At 41.8% G+C, this 25,654-nt stretch overlaps 2 protein-coding genes and 2 non-coding genes across 4 annotated transcripts in view; 1 reads left to right on the top strand and 3 right to left on the bottom strand.

The window, feature by feature from the left end:
• The window catches only part of camk1da (calcium/calmodulin-dependent protein kinase 1Da), a 64,125-nt gene extending 54,276 nt beyond the window's left edge, over positions 1-9,849 (top strand). The window contains exons 9-12 of the mRNA XM_023422984.2: positions 621-699; positions 914-1,001; positions 1,627-1,888; positions 3,120-9,849. Coding sequence (XP_023278752.2) covers positions 621-699; positions 914-1,001; positions 1,627-1,888; positions 3,120-3,244 — 554 coding nt within the window. The 3' untranslated portion in view covers positions 3,245-9,849. The remainder of the gene's footprint in view (positions 1-620; positions 700-913; positions 1,002-1,626; positions 1,889-3,119) is intronic.
• Positions 9,850-13,357: 3,508 nt separating this feature from the next.
• Positions 13,358-13,440, bottom strand: trnal-cag (transfer RNA leucine (anticodon CAG)). Its single transcript has one exon. It is a non-coding gene; the product is annotated as a tRNA-Leu (tRNA).
• A 430-nt stretch (positions 13,441-13,870) lies between these two features.
• On the bottom strand, positions 13,871-13,942 carry trnaq-cug (transfer RNA glutamine (anticodon CUG)). The gene has a single exon. It is a non-coding gene; the product is annotated as a tRNA-Gln (tRNA).
• A 1,637-nt stretch (positions 13,943-15,579) lies between these two features.
• ccdc3a (coiled-coil domain containing 3a) lies at positions 15,580-24,386 on the bottom strand. The gene is made up of 3 exons (XM_023422943.2): positions 23,549-24,386; positions 23,015-23,192; positions 15,580-16,661 (listed from the first exon to the last, which is right to left on the bottom strand). Exons 1-3 carry the CDS (start codon positions 23,953-23,955, stop codon positions 16,356-16,358), a joined length of 891 nt encoding a protein of 296 aa, XP_023278711.1. The 5' UTR covers positions 23,956-24,386; the 3' UTR covers positions 15,580-16,355.
• Positions 24,387-25,654: the final 1,268 nt, after the last annotated feature.

Genomic DNA, 25,654 nt, shown 5'->3' with positions numbered 1-25,654 from the left:
TAGCTTCATCTTTTCTCTTGTGAATTATTTTTTACAGAGACCATGACTCCATGCAGCAGGACATTTACACATGCAATTCAAACTGACTGAAATGTCGATGATTATCAATGTTATTTGTGTCACAAACTGCTTTTTAAAGCATGAATTGTCCAGAAAGATTATTTCTTTTGATTCCTGCTTGTAAAAAAGCGCTTACTTCCTGAACCCCAACAATACAGGAGTTGATAAATACTGTACAGTAAATGACATTTATGTCATGGGAAAGTCTATCGAGTGGATCAAATATGCAAGGCCCTTAAAGTACAGGAAGTATTGAATGATTGACCCCGTAATGTTTTTTACTCTGACCTCATTGTTTACTTTATTTTATTTACTTCCAGGCCCCCTCAGATGCTTTCCATTGTTCTTATGTGCACACTTTACCTCCCCCAAACTCTATAAAGTTCTGAAATTTTGAAAAACTGTGGACGGCAGAGGAAAGTAGAGTGTCTTTTCCTGATGCATGTTTTGTAATATAAACTGCTACCCCAGAATAAAGAAATAAAAAAGGTATTTCAAGTTGGTATGATGGTATGAAGTTATTGACAGTTTATGACCTTTATAATGTTTTTCTCTCTCAGCCAAGGATTTCATCAGCAGTCTGATGGAAAAAGATCCAGCCAAGCGTTTCACCTGTGAACAGGCACTCAGACACCCTTGGTGAGAAACACACACACACAAAGAAACACACACACACACACACACACACACACACACACACACACACACAGTGTCAAACAGGCTAACAAAAAGGCATAAAATCAATAAAGATATTGATGTACATTCAGAGGTGTTTACAGAGAATTTGTGTGTGTGTGTGTGTGTGTGTGTGTGTGTGTGTGTGTGTGTGTGTGTGTGTGTGTGTGTGTTTTAGGATTGCTGGGGATACGGCTCTCTGTAAGAACATCCATGAGTCAGTCAGCCGACAGATCAGAAAGAACTTCGCCAAGAGCAAATGGAGGGTAAATTTTTTTTACTACAGTTTATTCTCTGTGGTTATGACTCTGTTGCAGCAGACTGTTGTATCGCTCCAGGACAACTCCTCAAACGACTGTCCGTGTTTCTAGAGGATGAATCAATCGGTAGTCATATACCTGGCCAGCCATATGGTCAGGAGTCGGCCACGTTCCTCCTGAAGCTCTCAGAAGACACTTTGTTTAAGAACAGTCTGTCAGCTTCAGCCCTTCACTGTACATTCAGCTCATTTTGAACCTCAGATGTTTTTGATGGAAGATAAAATGCAGCAGAAAGCCATATCATGGCCCTTTAACACTAGTGATAGTTCATTGAAAGCAGATTGTACATGTCTGTAACTTCAAAGTCAAGATGAAATGAAAAATCACCAAAAATATTCCCCCCCCACTCGTGAGACGTGCGTTGATCTCATGCCAACCAACAGGTTGAAATAAAAACTTCAGTTAATTAAACCATCACGGCCTTGACTCTATCTAACTGATAAGCCCTCAGTGATGTGTCTCACCAAAACATCCTATTTTAACAAGAAACGCATCATATAAAATAAACGATGCTATTAAAATGGTGTTTCACAATGGCTTTTATGATAACCAAAATTCTCCATCCATCCAGCAAGCGTTCAATGCCACAGCCGTGGTTCGACACATGAGGCGGCTACAGCTTGGCAGCAGCATGGGGAGCAGCATGGACGCCTCCAATCCGCCGACCAGGCTGAGCCAGACACAGAAGCCGGCTCAAAGCCAGAGCCAGACGGGCCAGAACCAGCCAGCTCAGAGCCAAAACACCGGCCAGGTGGCTCAGAGCCAGAGCAGCAACATAGCCGCCAGCAAAACCACTTCCACTGACAACAACATAGCAGCTCCACGCAAGGAATGTGAGTATGAGTCAATGGTATCAGTGGCACCAGAGAGGCAAGACGAACATATGTGCAGGACCAAAAAGTTAATGACTTGATTATTTGCTAAAACTCTCTCCAAACAGCAAGTGTCCAATCATAGCGTAGCAAGTTCTGAATCTCCCCACAAGCTGAAATGATGTGTGGGACTGTAGTAAGAGACACACTACATATATGAAGAGTTTAGAGGGTGGTATCTCTGTTTTTTAGCATTTCTAAAACCAAAACACAAGAGCAAAAATGTAGGGATTGAATAAAACACTGTTTCTCTGTTTTGATGTGAGCTGCAAATGTTAGCGTGTCCAACTAACTAGCTTACACGCTAACGACTCACTAACTACTTTGTTATTTTGTCGTTATAGGTTTCATAAAAAACGCAATAGCACATCCATTGTGTGACATTTTCCAACTGTTTGGGAGCCAGTCCTGTGCTACTGCAGCATATCAGAGTGTAGGCTAACATTAGCAGCAATGCACTGATGTATTTGGGGTAGTTTACATTTCAGCAACCTCCGCCAAACAAAATTATCCAAAATAGTTTTGTGTTCACACTGCAAAACCTTATCCTAAAGGCCTAAAGTAAACCAAACTATTTTAAAGTACAAACAATAAAGTATAAAAAGAATGAAAGTATAGGCTACACATAAGCTAATTAGTCAAATGGTTCAAATGAAATGACAGAACTACATTGGTCATTTTACATTTTTACTTGTCATACTTGTCATAATACTGGGACTATATGGCTCTACACTGCAACATGTCTGCTACACTTCAGCTGCAAGTGTTGCAGTAGTCCTGCTACAGGGGACATTAGCTTTAGCCTTAGTCTTTTTGCATGATGCCATGTCAAGTGCCGTGACATCAAGCCTATATTTTAGACGCTTTCACAAGAGTCTTATTTTAAAACAAATCAGCATCAACTGGCTTTAAAAAGATCAGCTGGAGATGGTGTTTTCATCCAACTCATCAAGCTAATGTTAGCTTAAATAGCTAGCTAGCCACAGCTCATTTAATCAAGGACCCATTGTTTCAAAAATTACAAAAATTTGGAATGATGAATCTGTCACCATAATCACTGTAAACTGTGAATGTGTTGTGCGAGAACGCAAGACTTGATATGTGGAGCAACAGTAACTACGTGCAGCACGGATTAGCGAACAGTCAAATTATAAAAGTGTTGCTGGTGTAACAGCTAAGTGCTCCCTCTCAGGTGTCACTGCACCAGCCACGCCCTGCAGTCTGGCATCCGCAGCCTCTTCTCCCGCTGCAGGGGCGGAGCTGAACCGGCCACACCCCTCGGCGGTGCCCGCCCCAGTGCTCACAGAGACCAAGTGACGCCAGGTCCCGCGGGGAACCAGCTGGGAGGCCACGGCGCTGTGAGGCAGAGAGAAACAGAGGACAACAGGAGAGGAGAAGGATCACCCTCTTCTCCCTTCCTCTCCTTACTGTACTTCCTCTTTGGATGCCACCCAGCCAGTTCCCCGCCCTGCTCCCGGGAGAGCAGAGGACTTTACCTCCACCCCACCGATTCAAGCCACACAGCGCCATACTGTACACCCACCACCCGCCCACCGGAACAACAACAGCACGGCCACTGACTCTCACTGAGGATGTTCGTGTGGCCAGCTGTGATCGTTTGCTATTTAATGATAAACGGGCTTCGACTGCTCCAAGCTTGAGCTGTAATTAGTGGTTCAGGAGGGGCCGGTGGTATCATATTATTCACTGTCAGTCAACATCAACTTCCCTCTTGAATCTGGTCTTTCCTGCACAACGTTATTTAGCTTTTTTCCAACTTAGGTTTGACTGTTGGCAACTGGATTGTTTTATTTTCTATTATTACTGTTCATTTTAAAGGTGCTATGTGTAACTTCAAACAAACATATCATTGTCAGATTGATAATGCTACTTCGGTATTGTGACTGTAAATAAATAAGACCATAGCCAAGAAGAGTTTCTCTAGATTTAGACCGCATTTCCCAGAAGCCCATTGTTTCTTCTGGCTTCCTCCATCACCACATTCTCTGGAGTAGGCACCCTTCTCCGTACAGCAATCAAGATTTCCCTTCAAATCTGACCCAGTACCTGAGGAAAATGCAGAATAGAGGCCAACAGTCTTCTGAGCAATGACCTCACTTGTTTACACAAATTCTACTAATTTTGCAAACTGATGAGACAATGATTTATCCATGTTAAAATGCTACACATAGCACCTTTAAGATCTTTTCTATATCCTTACGAGCTTGTTTTGTCTGTTTGTTTGTGCTTTAAGAAGTGCTTTAAAAGTACCATACAACTGTTGAGATGTGAAAACATGAGTAAGCGCTTTATCTATTTTGCACAGAGAGGGTTAGATATGTTCTCAGACACAGATTAGCCGCCATCCACTTGTGTTTTTCTGACAGAGAGTAGAGATTGTAAACCTTTATAAAAAAAAAACGTGGATGTCAGAGCATTGTACAAGTTGTTTATTGTCTGAAAGATTCTGATTTGTTTATTATTTTCTTACTTTATAAGACTTTTATAACAATCGCCCTTTAAGGGGCGCACGTACAGGTTACTATGAAGCATGCAGCAGGTTTAGGATAGGATAGGAAAAGTTAGAGATCTGTATTTACTGGTAAACTGCCTCCAGTTGAGAGTGTTTGTGATTAGAGATAGTTTGTCATTTGACTTCCCAAACTAAGGAGCCACAAGCAGCGCAATGCAGTTTCAAGGTAGCTAAAATATACAAGACATGTTAGACACCGTCTCAGAGATATTTAACCGCCTCCCACATGGGTCCTCAGAGTATTTGGCCCACGAAGCTGTTGCCTGCCGTTGCTCATTCCCCCTCTAATGAAGCCATGATCTCACCTTCTTGCATTGTCAGGCTGCACCCAGTTCAGACGTGCTCAGGGAAAACTGCAGCTGCACTGTGTGCCGGCAAACACCGGTGTCCCGGTTTAGGGGTTTCTGTCATGGTCCAGGCGTCGTGGCAACATAGTCAGTGACCCAGGACTCAAGGAGTTAGCTGTGTCGTTGTAGTGAATATTGAATATTGAGGACATGGTTTCAGAGTGAACCACCAAGGACTGGGTATTGATACTGAAAAGTGTCACCTGATCACCTGGTTGGTTCACACCATTGGCCAACTTGTAGAAAATCTGAATCAGAAAACATCAGTGGACTTGAAATCTGGGTGAGGCAACAGTTTTTTGTCTAATTTGGAGCTCTTCAAGTTTTTCTTAAAAGCAAGTTAATGTCTCATTTAAAGTGATAAACTAGATTTAATCTGACTTTTTATTTAAGATTTTTTTGTTGTTGTTCTTAATGGAACTCAGACTTTACTTGAACGTGACTTGACAGTAGCTTAAATTGTGGTAATGGCCTTTCAGACATAATTCAGAATGCAGAAGTGTACAATGCTGGGTGCTCTGTCACACATATCAGATTGTCACGTCTTTATTACATGCAATTCTACTGATCCCTTTATTGTGAATTGTAGCCAAAGACTAGTGCGAGGTACAAAGATAATTAGATTCATTCTGCAGTACTGAACTAGCTTGAACAGAACCAGTCAGATCTGAAGTTGTTCAAGACAGTGAAGTAAAACTAAGGGCTGAGCTACAAATTAATCTGGAGAGAAGAAGACTTGAGACTTTCTCTTCCTAATCTTTTTTTACTATCTCCACAGAGTGCTGCTGAAAAGTATCTGCAAATTATTGATAGTAGTTTATTTAATAATAGTTTAATCCGTGTTTGCTTAGTGAGTGTGAAACCACAAGTCAAGTCAAATCAAGGTAAAAAAATAACAGCAAATCAACACTCACCCAAGCTTTCTGGAATTCACTTTTGGCTGGCTGCATTGTTTTGTGTATGAAGGCCAACCTATTTGGCACTGAACAACTAACTGACTAAAACAAACCATAAAAGACATTTGTGAATAAACCTCCTCACTCTGCTCTGCACGGACAATTCCAGTGTGTTTGGATTTTTTGCTTTTTCCCCATGTTTCCTCAGTTTTATATCACTGCTCTCTAGCTTTTATCACTTATAACGATGGCTATATTATACCTTTTTCTTATTGTTTATAAATCCCACGGAAAGACCAAAATCATGTCCAACCTACCTACCCTGTCTGCGGCCTTCAGTCCATTGGTTCCTACTTGTCACTTGCTGCTGTAGTTTTTAGCAAATGTCACTCTAACAGGAGTAAGTAGTGCATTTTTTTGGGACTGTTTTCCACGGTGCATTAGTCGTGATGGTGTGTTTGAAAAAATAACCCTGATGATGTCATCAGGGTTGTCTCTGCAGCAGTTCAAACTACAAGTGTGGGGTTTGAAATGTTGGCATTTAGGAGGCAAGGAGGGTTAATGAAAGTTGCTTTGAGTTGCATTATGGGATATGTATGAGCCAGCATTTTTTGGGCTTGACCTATACTAGATGTGTCATCTTCTGTTGCTGTGGTGTTAATCACACTGGAATTGTCCTTGACTCATTCACATGTTTGATCTAATAATTGTACGTTCAGACTGAAAGTGGTGAGAATGTCAAAGTGACTGGGAGTCACGTGCAGCAGCACGCCAGTTGGCGGTGCGTCCTGAGCAGCGTGGGTGTAAGAAAAAAAAAGTTGAAGGCATCTATGTCAGAGCGCCCCACAAACTTCAACAGCGTCCTTGTCAGAACAGCCAGAGCAAATTTTTACGCTCGCCGCTTTAGGTCTGAATGTGCAGTTACACACACACAGCACATCTGCTGCATTGTTATTCAGAATAATTCATTCACTTCAGCTAGTTGTATATGCGGTGAGCACTGTCATGGAGCAGACACTTGACGTTATGGAGACTGACGACAGATTTTCAGAGCATTTTGGATGAAGACACTGCAGTTACTTTATGCATGTGGTCCCAGCGGTTACTCCAGTCACAGTAGAGGTATAGTAGAGTAAGGTGTCTGAGTTAAGGCCAGCTAACCTGATTTATTGTGTTTTTTAAATGTGCACGTCTCAAAGCAGTCGTAGAGAAAGCTAACTTTTTAGTGTTTCTTACTGAATTCCAACACCCACGTGTCTCCTCCTTCTACATGTCGACACAGTTCAGCTTCAGAAACCTGTATTTATTCTTGACGTTTTTTACTGCGGGGTCTTGTGTTACATTTTTCTCTACTAACCACACTTTAAAGTCAATCCTCGTAATTACCCACGTGTCACTAAGGGAACCTTTTAACCATGTAAGGGCTTTATTCCAATGATCACCTTAATCTGATTATTCACTGTAATCATCTACACGTACCCATTTACTGCTATGCATTTTTTTAACATGTTTTTTCAGTGCTTTTTTCTTGGAAGTGGAATAAGGAAACATCAGCAGCTATAGTTAAAAAAATATATATATGTAAGTGCAAGACACCGAATCCCTGCCAGATCCTATACGATTTCAATCACTTTACTATTAATCACTTAACTATCATCATTATTATTATTGAATGAGCTACATTGTAAAAATGGTGTACCGGGTTTTTATCTGGCACAGATGTTAATGGATGGTCAGCCGAGACCGTGAGTGTATTTTCATTAAATATGATGTCGTTGGGTTTTACGGATGTGCTGTGAGGCAGGCAGAGGGTTCAGGTTCACGCTCCTCTGTGGTTTTATGTCTGCTGTTTTTGTTCGCTAAAGAGAGAGAGAGTGAGAAAAAAAGAAAAGTCTTCTGAATGAATCTTTCCATGTTAAAGATGCTACTGTAAATAGATTGTGAATATGAATGATCATTTTCAAGATAATATATACGAATGTTTTGCTTTTCAGGCATGTGTGAGTAAATGAGAGAGTGAGTGAGTGCGGAGGGAAGTTGATTGTATTCTCTATGGAATGTTTAATGTATAAAAAAAAAAGAAAAAAGAAAAGAAAAAAAAAAAGCTTTCCCTTTACTCCCCACTGCAGTTTGCTTTTATACTGTCCAGCACTGTGTGACTGCCACCTGCAGAGCTGCGCAGCACAGTCTAACGCCATCAGTGTTCCATCGCCACTTCAGTGTCACTCCAACTGAAAGTGAAAGCATCGTTTACTGAACTCAGGCTTACGTTTTTGCCATTCTAAAGGAAGAAATCCAAAGCTGTGACCGACTCAGAAACACACTGTTGTGGGCGCTGAGGCGACAACGGGCCACTGTCGTCCGCTCATTACCCCGTGAGCTCACACTCCTCTCTGAAACTTTTTTTTTTTTTTTTTTTTTTTAACGAAGGCGCTGCTGAAGTGCATCGTCACAAAAGATGAAAACACAAGCATGTCGAAAAAAGTGCTTCAAGAGTTCAACTTTACCATGAGTGTTTGCATAATCTTATATGCCCTTGTATGATGTTAGTATCTCTGTATTATGTAAAGACAAACACAGGTCGAGATGCCTGAGTCCACGAAAAGCTGAGGTCACTCAGTGCAGATGAGTGTCAGTTCTACGAACAGTTTTCAGAGACAGAAAGAATCTCATTGGTACAAACTGGCAAATATTTGCCACAAGATACTGTGTTCCAATGAAAACTGCTGCAACGTGAATAATGTGAAAACAATTTACTGATTGGTATTTCAAGGCTTTGTTGTACCAAAGAGCACAAATTGTGAGAAAACGAAGCGATTTTTATGTGTTTGAGCTGATGTTTTGTCACAGTTGTGTAGGAGTTATCTTTAGTAATGACTCTGGTTCCTACAGCAAAATAGCCTAATAGCTAAGCACTGCTCCTAGGGCTTTCATAAACATGGCAAAAAATCTAATCATAAATACAGATATTTTTTCATGTTTTTCATGCATTTATGACCTTTAAAGTCAGTATGTTAGCTTAGCTCGTGAGCTATAGCTTAGCTAGGCTAACTGAAATAGCTTTGAGAATAAAATCTAATCTAAATTAATTTCTCTCAATTATTAATTATTGAGAGAAATTTATTATTTATTATTATTAATTATTTAAGGGATCCAAAGTGATTATCAATGTGTGTACAAAAGAATGTGTAGCATTAGCAGCACGTTAGCAGTGGCTCTGTAAGAGGCGTTCAGGCGCAGGATTGAGGTGTAGGTCACCTGTGTTTTGGGAGCACTCAGGAAAATGGATTTGGGCAGTAAAAACCTGCTTTGGGTCACGTTTACGGATGAATCGTGTGAGTAAAACGCGAGGCCGTTACGTGGCCTGTCTAGACAGCTGGATTGTGGCTGAGATGTTGGTAGACACACAAAGTTCAGCCCTGTTGCCAACTCTGCTTCCAAGGAAGTAAAGTATAATTGGCTGTGTATTTATCAGAGGATCCTTTTTTTTTAACATTGAATGATTGGAATTGTGCTTTGACAACACATTGAAAATGTCAAGCCAATAAACACATGGTCCATCATCATCAGACTTCTTTGAACTAGAAGGACGCAAGTGTCTCTCTATGAAGCTTTAGGAGTCATAATATCAGCATTTTCTTCCATGGACTGAAGAATCTGCTGGATTGTTGTCAGCTTCAGTAAATCTATCCCGCCAGCAGCTGTGTGTCAGTCTAATGTAAAACTGTTCTTTGCTTCTGCCCTCAATGTTGACAACAGCTCCACCTCTGAAAACTGTTTGTAGCACTCAGACTCCACATGCTGCTCCTTGGGACCTGGTGTCTGCCTGTGCGTGTCCTCGTCCAGAGCCTGCTGAGTTAGCCGGCTGTATTTACTCTCTGCATGTGACCACAACAAATTCCCATCTTGTGCACCGTCGTCACGTTGACGACACCCTCATGTGTCAGAGCGGGCGCTGCCTGCCGCACTTGTGCTGTGATGATGATGATGACGATGATGATGATGACTTTCTGTTAATGGGGCTTGTATATCCGATGCCTTCGACAATCATGTGCACATATCAGAGTTACCATGACGACACAGGCCAGAGCGACTGATTGTGTTTTGTTTGTCTTTTCTCCTGGAATAAATCCTGAATGATCGTAACATTACTCCTTACCCTTCTCTTTTTTGCATGTGTGTGTGTGCGTGTGTGTGTGTGCATCTCTGACAAAATAAAACAAGGATGGCTTATTAGTATTATTTATTCTGAGAATAAGGACTACATTCCTACAAATATAAACACATTTCTCTGTGTGCGAATATGATATACAGCAGACACTGGAGACTTTGACCGACATATAGCCTATATATGCATATGCTGTACAGCAGATGTTTAGCATACACAAGACAGATGTTGCAAATGCTGGAGGCACATGTTGGGATATATTATTAGGGCTAAAGCATTCAAAACACATTGTCTACAGATGTTTCTTCCAGACATTAAAGTATGTTGAGCCTGAATGGTTTCTCCTTTGGTTTACACCCCAATTAAATAATATATAAAGTGCATTTGTAACTAAAGGTTCAGGGAGAGTTTAGCTAAAAAGCACTGAAGACACTGTGTCTGTGACAGTTTCAAGTTTCTTTGATGCTTCGCTGCTCAACAACAAGTTGAATATTCATTTTACTTTGGGATTGATTAGCTATTGGCTAAAATCAAATTAATGAATTGTTAATGGTACTTTTAGATTAAGAACCAACATAAATGAATCATCATAACAAACTTGCAGACTTTGCTTAACAGCCAGTGTGTGTGTCTGGGAGGATGTGACACCGTGAGAAGACGTTTTTAATTTGTTTGTTTGTTTGTTTGTTTTATAATCTGTCATTTTTCTGACCTTAGATAGCATTGGAATATTTTTTTCTTGTAGTATGTAGCATGTTAACCTAAAAAATACAACCGGGTAGTTACATAAAGTGCAGGTTATGTTCACCTGTTGGAGAAGCTAACGTTTATGATGTATGTGAAACAGATGGTAATATAATATATCCTCAGGGATCAAAGTGAAAACATAAACCACTCTTGTGTAAGTGTTAGATGCCAGTTACTGATGTGTACCTAAACTTGACTACCTTCAAAATATGTGAATATATTGTAGAAATTAAAAAACATATTTTCCAGTATCTTTTAAATCTTTACCCATAATGGTAGGGTTACTTGGATGTATAAAGAAAGCTGGATATGGCGCCACCACTCTGCCATGCTGTTAAAATGTTCCAGTGGTCACTCACGGTATTGCAATAAAAAAATCCCCAAACCTTCCCCACAGATCACCATTATAAAAAACACAAATGAAAAACTGTAAACATGAAACCTAGAACCGCACCCCAGGTTGGTTCTTACTCTTTCTGTTAAGAACTTCTATTCCATTAACGTTTTAAACTTGTAAAATTTTCCCTGCGTCTAGAAAAGTGAATTTTATCTTTGTGACATCACCACAATGAAAAGTCTATGCAGAGTTGGAACAAGTGGGCGGGGCCAGCAGGGGAAACATTAATGAGCATGTGCAGTGGGATGCACAATGTGAGTCCGGTATCCAGTTCTTATAATACATGGGGCGACTAGAATTCCCATCAGCCTCTGCTGTTCTTGGTTATTATAGCTAATTAGCAAATGTAGCATGCTAATATGCTAAACTAATGGTGAACCTATGGCCTAAATACAACCTTACAGTACCACCAACATGGCTGTAGACTCTTAGTCTGTACATTTACACGATACAGTTGCTACTCCTCTGTCTCAATGCACACTGGGGCCTGGTGGGATTCTCATCAGTGCTGACTGGCTTTTGTCCAACTTCATAATAGACTGGAGTGTATGTTTGTGCATGTTTGCCCCATTGACTTAATATCCATTTGTGCCATATCTGAATTTCGCTCTGCCCTGGCCATGAACACAACTGAAGAGCGAAGAACAATCAGTGGGAGATGATATATCAACAGTAGACAGAAGAGCTGCAGGCTGCCTCATGCTCATACATATCCTTTGAACACTACAGCTAATAAGCTAACATCTATTGCTCGTGTTCAAACGCAGTCTTCAACTTTGAAATTATCGTCAACTGAAGCGACTGCTTGAGATAATGTTGAGTTCTCCCCGCTGAGCAGCGTTAGCCTGGAGGTGTGGATTTGCTCGTCCCAGATAAGTTGTGTTAATACTGGCGCTTTATTAGCAAAGTTTAGCCTGTTCGAGCTTCCTGTGGTTCAAATCATCACACTTCCTCTGCTTCGCCCTCTGTCTCAGTAGGAGATTTTCCTCTCGACCGTCTTTCTACCTCGGTTCAGTGCAGGGGAACACACACACACACACACACACACACACACACACACACACACACACACACACACACACACACACAGCAAAGCAACAGAATTGAATTTCTGTTGAATCAAAATTACCCTTCAAATTCACACACATACACATACAGATATAAACATTGCTTGTTGACGTCAGCTGTCAAGCTGTAAGTGTGTTTGTGCTGGTAGTCACTGATCTCTCTGCCTCTTAAACTGATTTCTCCTCATCTTTAATTCAGGCCTTCACCCCACCCCGTCCTCTCCTCTCTCTCCCCTGCAGAAACGTAACATTTTGTTCTTTACTAAGCACTAAGCAGCATGTATATATTCAATAACCCTAATTACAGACAGATCATCTGAAACTGGGAGATAACACACAGGCTCGCAGGGAATGGATGTGGGATCATGGTACGCTGTGGAATTTGAAGTGAGCAAATGGCATCTGTGTCATTTGGACAGACAGTTCTGAAGGCAAACACCAGGGGGTGATGTGATGCTTCCCTGTGTTGCCCCTGAAACCTAAACCAAACTAGAAACGTGAAGAAAATAATCTTACAGCACAGTCATCACACCATCAATGATCTCAAGAAACATTTTATTTTAGAAGGGAAGTGGCTTTGATACAAGACTACTTTCTTTTGACTGCAGTTACAGAACTCTCAAGAGGAGATATGGTAGGTGACGGTGATATGTCCATGGTGCATTGTTAGCTAGCTGGTTTACTAGCAACCCAAGTGATGCTGTGTTCAGTTAAGAAACTGTCTGTGACTTTATTACACAGCATACGACAGGGATAGGGCAGCCTTGCGATACCGAGTCTAATTTTGTGAAAATTGCAACCTGTATCTGATTAAAGTAGTAACGTAGGTTTGCTAACTATAGCTTTAGCTAGCACTCTGTAACTTGAACATCTACATTTTAGCCCTGGCTCTTAGCATATTAGGGCTGACGGTACTTGGGACATTAATGAAATTATATGTAGTTCAATATAGTATAAACATGGGCTTTTTTTACCTGTAGCTTGGCAGGTCTTTCGTTTGGATTTGACATCATGTGACTGATTGACCAGGTGAGCAGACAGAAACTGGGCATAGCTAGCTAATGCTGCACTGGCAGACAAGAGGGGATGTAGGAAATTTCATGTTAGCGTGCAAGAATGTACTTCCTACAAACAGTTGATTGAAGGCCGACATGGTTTGACTTACCACATCGCTACCTGTGGTTGAAACAGAACACAAACATTCCCACAAGTTTATGTCAATTTTTCTTTCCCGATATATCCTGACTGGGATCAAGTCCCCTTAAAATCACAGGCTGTCAGAAGTGGGATTCGAACCCACACCTACAGAGGAGACTGCAACCTGAACGCAGCGCCTTAGACCGCTCGGCCATCCTGACTGCGCACGCAGCTTTTTAAGCTTAATCCAAACGGAGAAAAGACATCGCCTCAAGTAAGCGCAAATAAATTGCATCAATCTCAATGCATCGGGCCTAAACGTGTCTCTAAATTTAGATCTACAGTGACTAAAAGTAGGGGATTCAATGTAGACATGTTGTCAAGTAAAAGGAAGCAAATAGGTGCTAGTGGCTAATTTGAAAGGTGCTGAATAAAGGTGGGTGATTTTCCCAAAACTGGACAGCACACAGTCTTACTACCTCCAAAGAACCAGGTCATTAATAAAATTATATGTAGTTCAATATAGTATAAACATGTTGTCAAGTAAAAGGAAGCAAATAGGTGTTAGTGGCTAATTTGAAAGGTGCTGATGAAAGGTGGGTGTTTTTCCCAAAACTGGAGTGTACACAGTCTTACCATCTCCAAAAAACCAGGTCCCACCGAGATTTGAACTCGGATCGCTGGATTCAGAGTCCAGAGTGCTAACCATTACACCATGGAACCACTGAACATTGCTACCTGTCGGCTGGTTTAAGTCGTAGTGCAATAGAATTTAAAGCCTCCTGTAAAGCATGAAGCGAGAAGTAAGTAAAATTAAGTTCTAAATGTTTTAAAATGACCGTGGAAGTCAATGAGAGGTAGTATACAAATAAATACCATAGACTGTAAATAAAAATGATGTCATCTGTAGGTTTCTGAGGAGTGTTTTTGAAGCTCAGAGCGAGCTGCTCAGAGCGAGCCATCTTGGCAGTCTCTGACTTAGCCCAACTCAGTTCGTCCAAAAATGAGCAAAGAGGTGGCACGCATGTGGAGCTTAGACTTCGATGCATGCCAGTTTGTGGCAACCATAGGCACACCCACCTGTCAGTAAAAGCGGCAACGCCCTCAATTATGCAGAGCTTTAAGTCTTAATAAAATATAAGGTGAGTTATATAAAAATTCACCCCTGTACAGTTGCTATGAAGGAGGAAAATTAGCTGTAGAGACCAAAATAGTTTTTTGTACAAGGCTGTAAACATGTTTATTTCTGCTGTAAAGTTGGGCATTTTAACATGGGAGTCTATGGGGATTGACTCACTTTTGAAGCAAGACTCAAGGGCCATTCGAGAAACTGCAATTTTTTGGCACTTGTATTGTGTTGGCTTCAGTTTTCAACCCCAGAGTTTTCCACTTGATGAATATATTTAAAGCTTAAAGGATCTAAGCCAGGGTCACTGAGGCGACTGTAGTGAAAACACACAGACTGTCACATGGTTGTTTACATACAGCTGCTGTGATGACACAAAAACTCCACATATATTGGCTTTAATCTTAATCTGTTGAATCTTTGGCCACTCTACTGAGCAAAGTTTTCCACAGGACAGTGTGGGTTGTCAGTAAACACCTGTCACAACACTTGAACTACAGACACTTGGCTTAGATATGAATGTAAGGCTGTTGCAGTGTTACAAAAGTATAATGTGCTTCCTCTAACTTGCATTCTTACTAAGCATAAACCTCTGCTAGACCTTTTGCAAAGACAGGACAGATGTGAGAACAGGTGGCATGTTTATAATCCTCTGTTTTTTCTCATTGATCATGAAATGCAGGTCATAATTATTCCTCAGCTCATCATCATCAGTGTTTCATTATGTTCCCACAAGACAAAAACTGCTGTTGAGCTTCTCTCTCTGCATCCAGCCCGCTCCCTCTCATTCTGTCATGATTTGTTTTCCCCGCACTGACCGGGGTCTGGTGATGTGACGGACACTTGCCTCCCTCCAGAGCTTTTGGTTTTTCAGACTGAATTAGAAGAATATTTCAGAGACGTCCTGCTGTTCAGAACACTGCTGCCCACACAAACACATTCCAGTCACTTGATGGACCAGACACACACACACACACACACACACTCTCTCTCTCTCTCTCTCTCTCACCAAATAGTGCACATATACACGTACAGTGTCTCCTTTGACCTTAACCTCTCTTTACACTCTCTGCATGATGCTGTAGAGCTTAACTGAACCACTTATGTGTGTAAATATATATATATGTGTGTGTGTGTGTGTGTGTGTGTGTGTGCAATATGTGCCTATTTGTTTTTATGTACTCCAGTGACCCAGATGTTAGTTCTTCTTCAAAACACTGTCAACTTCACACTGTTGTTCGTCCAACTTAGATTTTATAAGCAGAAAAACATTCATACAAAAATATTCACACACAAGTCAATGTTCCAGACTTGAATTAATAATAAATGAACCGTCTCAAACATCCAGGAATTCTCATTCACAGACACAGGCTGCCACTCTCTGCTCAAAATTTCATTAGAAGTGAAAGGTGATTAATCACAGTGTGTTTAAAATATATCAGCGCTCCATTAGGCCGTGATCACATTCATTTATCGGTCTCTGTTTAAAAGCACTGACTTCTCCTACATTGGGTTGGGAAAACGAGACAGTTGTGAATGGCAAATCACAATAACGTGTCACTCTTTACACTCTGACAAGCGCCTGCTGGTGCCGTTACTACTGCTCACTCACAGTTGTGCTTAATATTGGAGCGAAATCCCGTCAAATGTGATCACAGCCTGAGAAGGAGCCCTGAGGCAGCTGAGCTCAAGAGCTGCTCCACCTGCAAGAGGAATTATCAACAACATAAATGTTTGATTCTCTGTCAGGAAACTTTTCTGTCCTTTTGTCAGGTGACCAGGAATCATCCTGACCCTCACTGTTGTGTTATTGCAATCAGGGATATAAAAAAGGGTTAGAGTACTTTGCTTACATTAAATCTATGCAGATTATTACAATAAAAGTGTGTTTACTCATTTGTGACAGTTGCTATTTGTTTGTCCCTATCTTAGAGACCGCCCAGCAGTCTCTCACTCTCCACAGCCAATATTCAGTCCAGGTGTGTGACAGGTTGGGGCAGGTAGGACAAGTTAAAGTTGCATTCGCTGGCGCATTGCTGTGCTTGCGTAACGCCCAGGTGGAGGTTCCTCCTGCGTGATGGCGTTCAGGTGATGCCCTTCTCTCCGCTCGGCAGCCTTCAGCCTCTCCCGCATCTCCTGGAGCGCCTGCTCGGCCCTGCGCGTGGCCTTGCGGGCGTTCCTCAGGGAGCGCTTCACCTTGCGAACGCGCTCCTTCAGCTGCCGGTTCCTCCTCTCCGCTGAGGCCATGCGCTCCTGCAGCTTGCGGCCGCGCTCCTCCTCCTCAAACAGCGCCGCCTGCACCGAGGAGCACAGCAGCTGCAGGGGACACGAGAGGGAAAGTGTGCAGTAAGTTAACATACAGGAGGGTTTGTTTTTTTTAAACAAGCTATCCAAACTGTTGTAAAGCACCAGTTGCCATCTCGTCAGCTGGTCGTGTAGTGTGGGAGCACTGGTAATGTGGTTTTCCCAGCAGCCTCTCTGAGAAAATGAGGAAAAACATTTTGATCCTCACAGTGCTGTTGTTTCTTGCTATCACACTTGGTCGGAAGGAGGATACATAGCCGCCCTACTCTCAGTTCAAACACACATGAGGAGTGTGTATGCTGTTGTACACGTGTCACCCATCTCCCTGACAATGCAAGTGTCACGCACTTTGATGTTTCAGGGGCCCAAATATTCCAACTCATTATTGGACCGGCGCTGACCCTGAGCCAGCAGAGTTAACAGGGGTGAGTGCTCTCACGGTGGGGAATGCGTGTGTGTTCATGTTCATGCGTTCGTTTCACCAGAGGAACGAACAAGCCTGGAAAATCTATAAACTCACACCATGCACTGTACAGACAGTATTACCATGCTCCATTTATTTCCATCATTTCAGTGACTGAGGCTAATCTGGTATCCTCTTCTTGCTAAATACATTAAAACATACTGTACAGAATGTCACTGATACAGGAAACCTACAGTTTTATCAGTACCACTTTACAATCAGCCTACCCTTATAAAGGATTTATAAACAGGTTTTTAATTCAGTTGTTGTGATGCTTTATAAATCATAAATAAACAATTATAAACAAGTATAACACAGTTTTCATATATTGACACAAGCTCACTATTTGGCAAGATCAATTTAATGCTTACTACTCATTAATCTTACTAATGAGCTACTACGATTTATAACTGGTAAAACCCATCATCATTTATTAATGAGTTACGAGTATTTGTAACTGGTAAAATGGAGCCTTATTGTAACTCATTAATAAAGGATGATGTGTTTTACACTTTACAATAAGGCTCCCTTTAACCAGTTACAAATACTAGCAACTCATTAGTAGAATTATCTTCATGCTGAATATATTCATCAAACATAAATATAAATGCATCACAGATTAAAGATCTAAAACTTTTTCTATTAACACAAAAGGCATCTTTCTCTCAAATGTGTCTGTCAGTGTTAATGAGCATCTCTCCTTGAAATGATCCATCCACCGCACAGGTGTGGCATATCAAGATGCTGATTACACAGCATGATTACTGCACAGGTGTGCTCTGGGCTGATCATGATAAAAGGCCTTGAAGTATCTGGTATTGCACTCAGATCCAGATCCTCCCAAACCTGCTCAGAGGGTGACATGTCTCAGGACGTTTTAAGCTTCCAGGAATTGTGTACATCATGCTACAACATGACATATATAAATATATATATTTGTGTGTGTGTGTGTGTATTTTGTGTTTATAAAAAATGGTCTTAGATCATTTATTTCAACTGTTGAAAAATGGGAGTAAAGTTGTAAATTTATATTTCTTCTAAGTATATTTTATTTTCTATAGGTCAGTTCACCCAGTTGGAGCTAGAGGCAGAGGAGGGACATGCAGGTCCCCAGACATGTGCCTTAGACCACAGGGTGAAGGATCTAGAGACTAGTGAGTCTTTTTCCCTTTTTCCACTTTTTCTTCTCATTCAAATTGAAGTCAAATTCAGGTTATATAACATTGAGTTTTTTGTTTTTTTCCAGTTTGAACCCTTTGTCATAGGAAGACTCTCAGTAGGACGTCCCCAACACACACACACAGACGCACAGACGCACACCACCTGTCAAAACATCTGAGTGTTACCTGCCTGCTGTTTAGCATCATCTGTATAAACAGTATTTAGAGGAAGACACACATGCATTTACACAGTGTCCTCAATTTCAAGTTTTAAAGGCAGTAACAGGAAGACAATGTTGCCTTTGTCCAAAACTCTATCAAGGCTGCAGGAAGACAGAATTAAGGAGGAGTTATTGTTGTTATATTCATCCACTGAATTGCATTTAAAGATGCACCGAACAATATGTTTACATTAACAATAAATTATCACCAGCGTTTCAGCATCATTGTTGCGGTTTCATGGGCGGTTTCATGGGCAGAAACTTTACCGTTGTGGTCGAGTCTCAGCGTTCTCATCGTGTTTTCCAGACACAGCAGAAAGTTTCTGATAAACCAGCTGAACGCTCCCTGCTCAGCCCCATCGGACACACCGTTCAAATTAGAAGCTAGCTAGTGAACAAAGTGGCGCATTTAGCGGCTAAAGAGCCAAACATTTCCCTCAGAAGTTGATGGAGACCAAAATGGAGCTAAAGAGGAGAGTGAATATTGTCAGTAAGTCACAACTTTAAATAGCTGCTAATGTTGTGCCATGTCTGCTCAATGTGTAAATTAGCAACTGTTTGCTAACATGTTAGCCGTATCATATATGTGAAAATATGTAGGTTGTGCACTTCTGGCGCTGCCCCAATAGGCAGACGTCAGCACCACCTGCATTTTATTTCTTTAGAAAACAATTTGACAAAGAAAGAAAGAAGACGGAGAAAAGAGGAGAAAGAGAAATAAAGAAAAAAACAGACTGTAAACATAAGAGAGAGTGAAGGGTTGATGGGATTGGGAGTGTGTGTGTGTGTGTACGTGTACATGTGTGTGTGTGTGTCCACCCTGACCTGACTGCTCATTTATTTATCCAGGCTTTTGATTTCTCTTTCAAACTTTATATAGACCCTCAGCATGAGTCCAAATACCCTGACCCACACACACACACACACACACACACACACACACACACAGAGTTAGTGTCTTTAGGGCTTCACTATTGACGTCAAAGAGACAAGCCAGGGTTTCTCCTCTTCTCCCTGAGCTTTTATTTTGCTTTGTGTGTGTGTGTGTGTGTGTGTGTGTGTGTGTGAACAAAAGAAAAGAAAAGAGAAAGTGAGAGATGAAGAGATAAAAAGAGCAAAAGACAAGCAGAGAAAGAAAGAACAAAGATGACGCACACACACACACACACACACACACACACACACGACACTGTATTCATCTCGAGCTTTAACGACTGAGTGAAACAGACTGAGCGTCCACATAAAATGTTAATGAGAGTCAGAAAACTTGTTAAAGGTGTTTACATGATAGTTACAACTGGAGTATTCCCTCACTGTGAGTATAATCAAGTCATTAGAGAGCATGTAAACATGGAAATGTGCTGATCAAGAGGTATTTGGGGAATGTGTTTCTATCTTACTCTGACCTCTCAAATGAAAGAGTCCAAGAGGAAGACGTGTGATATCTTTCAGTTTTAGGCAAATCTGTATTAAACGGATGAGGGGGGGACCTTACAGGAGCCTCTACCTCTGGCTCAGGGTGAAAGCGGCTCAGCAGGCTGCTGATAGGAGGAGGCTTTGAACAAAAGCTAATTGAGGGTTTTGGCAGAAAAGTGGAGGAAGTCTCTTGTCTGTCTTTCTGGAGGGGCGTCTGGTTCCCACGAGGCTAAAACCAGAAGCAAACCACCTCTCAGCTCCAAAATTGAAGGAATGCTTAGTGTTTTTAACTCCAGCTGAAGGATGTCTTGATATAACAAAGAAAAAACAAGAATTCAAGATGGTGAAGTTAAAAACAGGATCCTGATCTTCTTATTTCATTTACAGCCCAAACAAAACAGAAGGAAAGAAAAGGAAGAAGTGTAAGGAGAGACATGAGGGGGAAGAAGAGGGTCCCTCCATCTCTTCTCCTCCATAAATTCCCAGAGAGAAACACCTGTTTGACATCCCGCCTTCCCTGAAGGTCGTGGCCTCTACATGTGGGATCTTGTCCTCTAAATGAGCAGCGCATTTAACCCCTGTCTGAATGACCTCTGACCTCATAGCTCAGAGGCCTGGGGGTCAAACATGAAGAGAAAGGGAGGGGAAGCCCCCATACTGACACACATCCTGCACCTTTACTGCTTTAACAGTTTTGACTGTGGACAATGAAATAGACCATAAATCCATTTTAGGAACAATTAGCCAGCGTCTATGAATGCTACAGGCAGAGTTCAGATCGGGCAGGGACAAGGTGCATCAGGATTAGTACAACTGAGTCTGAGACATCACAGGCTGTTGATGTTGATGATGAAATGTTGGTGGAGCAATGTTGTGTCTCAAATTAGACAAACAGAGAAAGGTATTGATTTTGTAATCACTGGATTGATGTAAATAGATGAAAGTGTGATGGAAAGTGGATGTGATGTTTTGAATGACTTTAATAAAGCTACTGGATACAAATGTGAGTGGGTCTTTTGCAGAAAAAAATCATTCTAAGGAATGAGGAGACGAGTAAAGTCAAACTTCATTTGAAACAAGTCCAAGTCTTTTGCAAGTGTGTAAATTTTTCAGGTCTTTAAACTCTGACCATTTTAGTTTTAAAGACCCCCTCCGATGAAAATCAAGCGTTTAACCTTGTTAACATCCATATGGGGTTTTTTATATAATACAAGACATATGATGAGTGAAATAATCATCAACTCCATGACTGAGTGTTTCCACCTTGAACTGCAGTGAACCAATGACAGTCTCATAAAAAATGTTCATACGTCACAAACCTAAGGAACCAGTCCTGTGAACTTGTGGGGATGGGGGGCGGGGCTAAATAAACATGAAACCTTGTCAGCACAGAGAGAGAGAGAGTTAGCATTAGCGCAACCACTAACACTGTGTCACTCACTGCCAGTTACAAGCTAACAAAAAACATTAACAATTAAAAGATGCTAACTATGCTAACCGTTCTGATCCGTATGCTAGTCTCTGGTTCTGGTCTCAACAGACTCCTCATCTGAGTCTGTGTCTGACTGAGGCTCAAACATGTGGCTGAGTCTCTCTGATGTTTCCTCCTCTCACCATCTTGAATATATTTTTTTTGTTTAGTTTACACTCTTACAAATCAAGTCTTTCCAGAGATAATGCTCAAGTAAGTCAAGTCTCAGCTCCACATTCGCTAAAGTTCAAGTCTTAACCCTCCATTTCTAATATAATTAAATTGAGCATGAGTTTGAAGTTACTGTTATGACACATGACTACATCCATTTTTGATCTACTGGAGTGACACCATCATCACATTACTATGAAATTTCAAATTAGCATAATTAGCTTGTTAAGCATGTAACAGACTCTTATGTTCAGCTGATCAACGTCAACAGAACTGACCACAAATTTACACGATCTGATATTACAGCAATGAAATGTCCACATTAAAATGCCTTTGGAAATTGATTTGAAATTTGCCAGCACATCATATTCTACTCAACTCTGCTCAACATGAAGGCGAGGCCCTGTGTCGATCTCTCTCCCGCCGCCTTGTTGCGTCTTGTTTAAGGTGCAACCTGCTCGTATCAGTCAGAGGTGTGATAACAAACACTTCTATCTCCGTTGACAGGGTTCAATTTATCACTGCTCCCAGGTCAGCAGGTTTGTTGCTTCATGCTGACATGGATCGAAGCTGAAGACGGACACACTTTCAAAATGCTGCCTGTCAAATATGTAGATCTCTGCTATTTGACCTTTGACCCCTGGACGGCCAGCATCCTGTCTGCCTGAGGAGCCAGACCGTCGGACCTCGACCGATCAGTAATTGCTTTGATCTTCTAAACGCTGGGACGTGATCACATGGGACCGAAAACACGGTCTCATGTCGGCTCTTCAGTGTATGTGTGTGTGTGTTCTTCTATTTGTTGTTATCCTCTTGTAAATCAGAGCAGTGATATAATGTGTGTGTGTATGTGTGCGTGTGTGCGCGTGTATGTAGCTCTGCACTGTGCCAGAGGGTAGTTACACTGTGATTCTACTGATCCTCACCACATTCCTGTCAGCAGAGTCACAACTCAGCCCAGGATTAGGTGTCCACACACACACACACACACACACACACACACACACACACACACTAAGACCTCGCTCTGCTGTCTCACTTTTCTTCCAACACACACTGAACTCACATTCACATTTCAGCTACACTCCCCCCACTCCCACCTCCAGCTCCCTGCACCCTGCTGTTCATGGACCGTTAATCTGTTATCTCCATGGTAACCAGATGGCGTTGGGCTTGTTTACATCCTATGCAAACACCACACAAAAAAAAAAAAAACTGACCAGACTTTAAGAAGGAGACGTTATTCTTTCCAGAAAGTAATGAGGTTGTACAAGAAGATGGGAATCAGGCCAACCTGTCAGAGTCAGTTTTGTTTTCAGGTAGCAGAAAGTGTTACCACGGCAACCAGTTATCCAATTTATGCTCCATGGTAGTCTTTAGGGTTACAATTCTTGGTTTAGTTATAGACATTCAAAAGAAGAACAATTCCAGGTGTGTGTGGTGGAAACAGTGTGAGGCCCTACCCTGCTGTCCTCCTGGGTGTCCCACTCGGGGCTGAAGGTGTGGAACGGCTGGCTCCCTTGGGTGCAGTTGGAGAACTGGAAGAGGCTGGAGAATGTGCGCCTGTTCTCAGTTGTGTCGGGGAAGATGGCGTCCTGGAAGTTGACACCATGGGGGAGGATGTTGTAGTTCTCGTCCATCCTGCAGGTGACATGAACAGGAAGAGAAGGTAAAATCTTCTCTTGCAAAATAAGAGGCAGCTGCAGATGTTGTGCAGAAAAAGTAAGCAAAATGCACTCAATGGAAACACTCATGCAGCCTCAAGTAACACCTCAGAATCATATTGTAGGAATAGAATAGTATATTTACATAGTTTTCTCCAAGACAAAGACTGAAGAGACTGGAGTGTCATAATGGGCAAATAGTTAGATAGGGTACAGCTTAATTTATATGTCAACAATAACTCTTACTTCTACACTGTTATGAGTACAGTCTGAGTTAGTAATTAGAGCCTAAATGTGTTGGAGCTGTTGTTGAGTCCAGGCCCTGACTCTCACCTGAGGAAGAAGAAGTAGGAGTAGTTCTCCATCACAGTGTGGGACTGGCAGGACAGGTAACCCAGCCCGGTCAGGTTGAGCCTGGATCCAGAGGGAACCTCCAGCATGCTGCCCCAAGCCTGGTCGCACAGCAGCTCAACCTCTGCCGAGTACAGCAGCCCTTCCTCCGCGCCCTCGTACCCGTACCCGAACCCGAAGGGCAGCGAGTTGTACAGGCTGCCCGCCCCGCCGCCCAGGGGCTCTCGGTGGATCGCCAAGACCCGGGCGTACACGATGATCTCCGCCAGCTCCGCCCGACAGCCCTCGCTCAGCGGCCGCCACTCGGAGGGGAGCTGGCACCCGTGCGTAAAAGCGTCCGGGTGCGCAAAAACGCAGAAGGCGGTGAGGAGGAGAGTCGTGGAAAACATCCCGAGAAGCTCAAGAAAAGTTCCTGACGGCACTTCAACCTGTCGTGATGCTTCACTGGAGAAAAGTTTGGTGGAAGTTTTGGTCAAAGTTGATTGATTTATTCAGATGATCAGTCCCATCAGTGCATCCAAGTTGCTTAAAATTGGATCTCACAAACTGCATTTATGAAGAACCTAACACTTGTGGTGGTTACCTGACCACTTAAGGATGCTCCACTTGACCAAAATACCAATATGCCAAATAACAATTCACACTACATTCGACCACAGTTTTTGTCCATGAACTAATCTTGCAGAGACCTTTTCACTGTTTCAGACTCTTTAAGAAAATACAATGAAAAGATCAGATGTAGAAAGTTCAACAACTCCAACCTGTTGCTGTGCTCCCAATGTTTCTCTCTCATCTGTCTGTTGAGAAAGCTAAGAGCCTCTCCAGAGCGCACCGGTGCTGCGTTCAGGGACTGATGTGACGCTCTGACATTTGAGGCTTCCAAGTGGGCTGTACGGATAAGATTAACTAACTTTATTCTGAACTTGTTGAACTCGACCATTTTCTTCACATTGTAAGATAAATAACAAATACTTAAAGTCTAATTTAACAAATGTTAAACAAATATTATTGATAAGCTTTTATGGCAAACCATAATCTTAAAATGATCACTAACTGATACAAAGCGTGTTTCCTCCCTCGTGTTGATAAAGTTGACTTGAATAAAACGTCATGACAGAATTGAAACTCTGGCTCTTGATGTTATTCTTGTAAGATTTTTTTTAATGGAGATCAGTTTTCCTATGAGGCCTGGAAAGTATCTCCGAGGATTAAAAGGAAAAATAATTAATAAACCCGACAGTAAAATAGGATAGTAGTATCTAATCATTCTGAAGAAGTCTTTGAATAAATTCCAGACTACCTTGAGTTGGTTGGATTTTTGGGCTCCCATGGGGGTTTTCACGGGCCCTTTGTAAGGTGAAGCTGCTCCAGGGGGCACCGTGTGAGTTCTTGGGGTCCCTGAGATGGATTTAAGGTTTCAGGGACTCATGATCCAGGGGGGCTTTAGGACCGTGAGGGGTGATTAGAAGGTGTCAGAAAGGATCTTAGCTGTATTCTGGTGGGGGAACCATGGGACCTGTGGGGTACCTGTGGGTGTCATGTGAATAACGGGCTATAAATATATTTCACAGTTGCTTTCACTGACTGGCAGCAGTAGTCCACAGAAGAACAGAAAAGTGGTAAGGATCATATCCAGTCCCTCCAATACAGTAATCTTGTGTTCTGATTCCCTCTGACTAAAACTAGTCCACTCTGTATGGATCTATCGGCTGCCCATGTTTTAAAGTACGGACTATAAATGCTCGGACAACACCGCCATCTAGTGGAAACGAACATAAACAGCAATTTATATATTTTTTCTTTTTATGTAACAAATGATCGGGCTCAAATAATTGCTGTAACATTTATATTTCCCTAAAAAGATTGCTATTACAATTGGTAAATGCGAAAATCAGAAACTGGTAATGTCCTCCTCTAGTGCTTGTTTTTGAACAATGTTGATAAAAATATTGACATATATTCCATCAAGATTAATAATATATCACTGTGTGTAATTTCCCATAGTTCCCCGAGCATGACTGTGTGGGCAGATTTAGGGAAACTCCAGTCTTCCCTTTCCCTTCTCAAAGTGCAAGGTGACTCCTGAAG

This window comes from Seriola lalandi, unplaced genomic scaffold (assembly GCF_002814215.2).
Source record: "Seriola lalandi dorsalis isolate HSWRI2012SDOR001 ecotype SW California unplaced genomic scaffold, Sedor1 jcf7180002054688, whole genome shotgun sequence".
Taxonomy (NCBI): Eukaryota; Metazoa; Chordata; class Actinopteri; order Carangiformes; family Carangidae; genus Seriola; species Seriola lalandi.
The sequence above is the reverse complement of the archived record's forward strand: the minus strand, read 5'-3'. Positions and strand labels throughout refer to the sequence as shown.

Coding starts and splice junctions, on each gene's coding strand:
- ccdc3a (XM_023422943.2), bottom strand. CDS start 23,955: ATGTTTTCCACGACTCTCCTCCTCACCGCCTTCTGCGTTTTTGCGCAC. Junction 23,193..23,548: donor TCCTACTTCTTCTTCCTCAG/GTGAGAGTCAGG, acceptor TGTCACCTGCAG/GATGGACGAGAACTACAACA. Junction 16,662..23,014: donor ACACCCAGGAGGACAGCAGG/GTAGGGCCTCAC, acceptor TGTCCCCTGCAG/CTGCTGTGCTCCTCGGTGCA.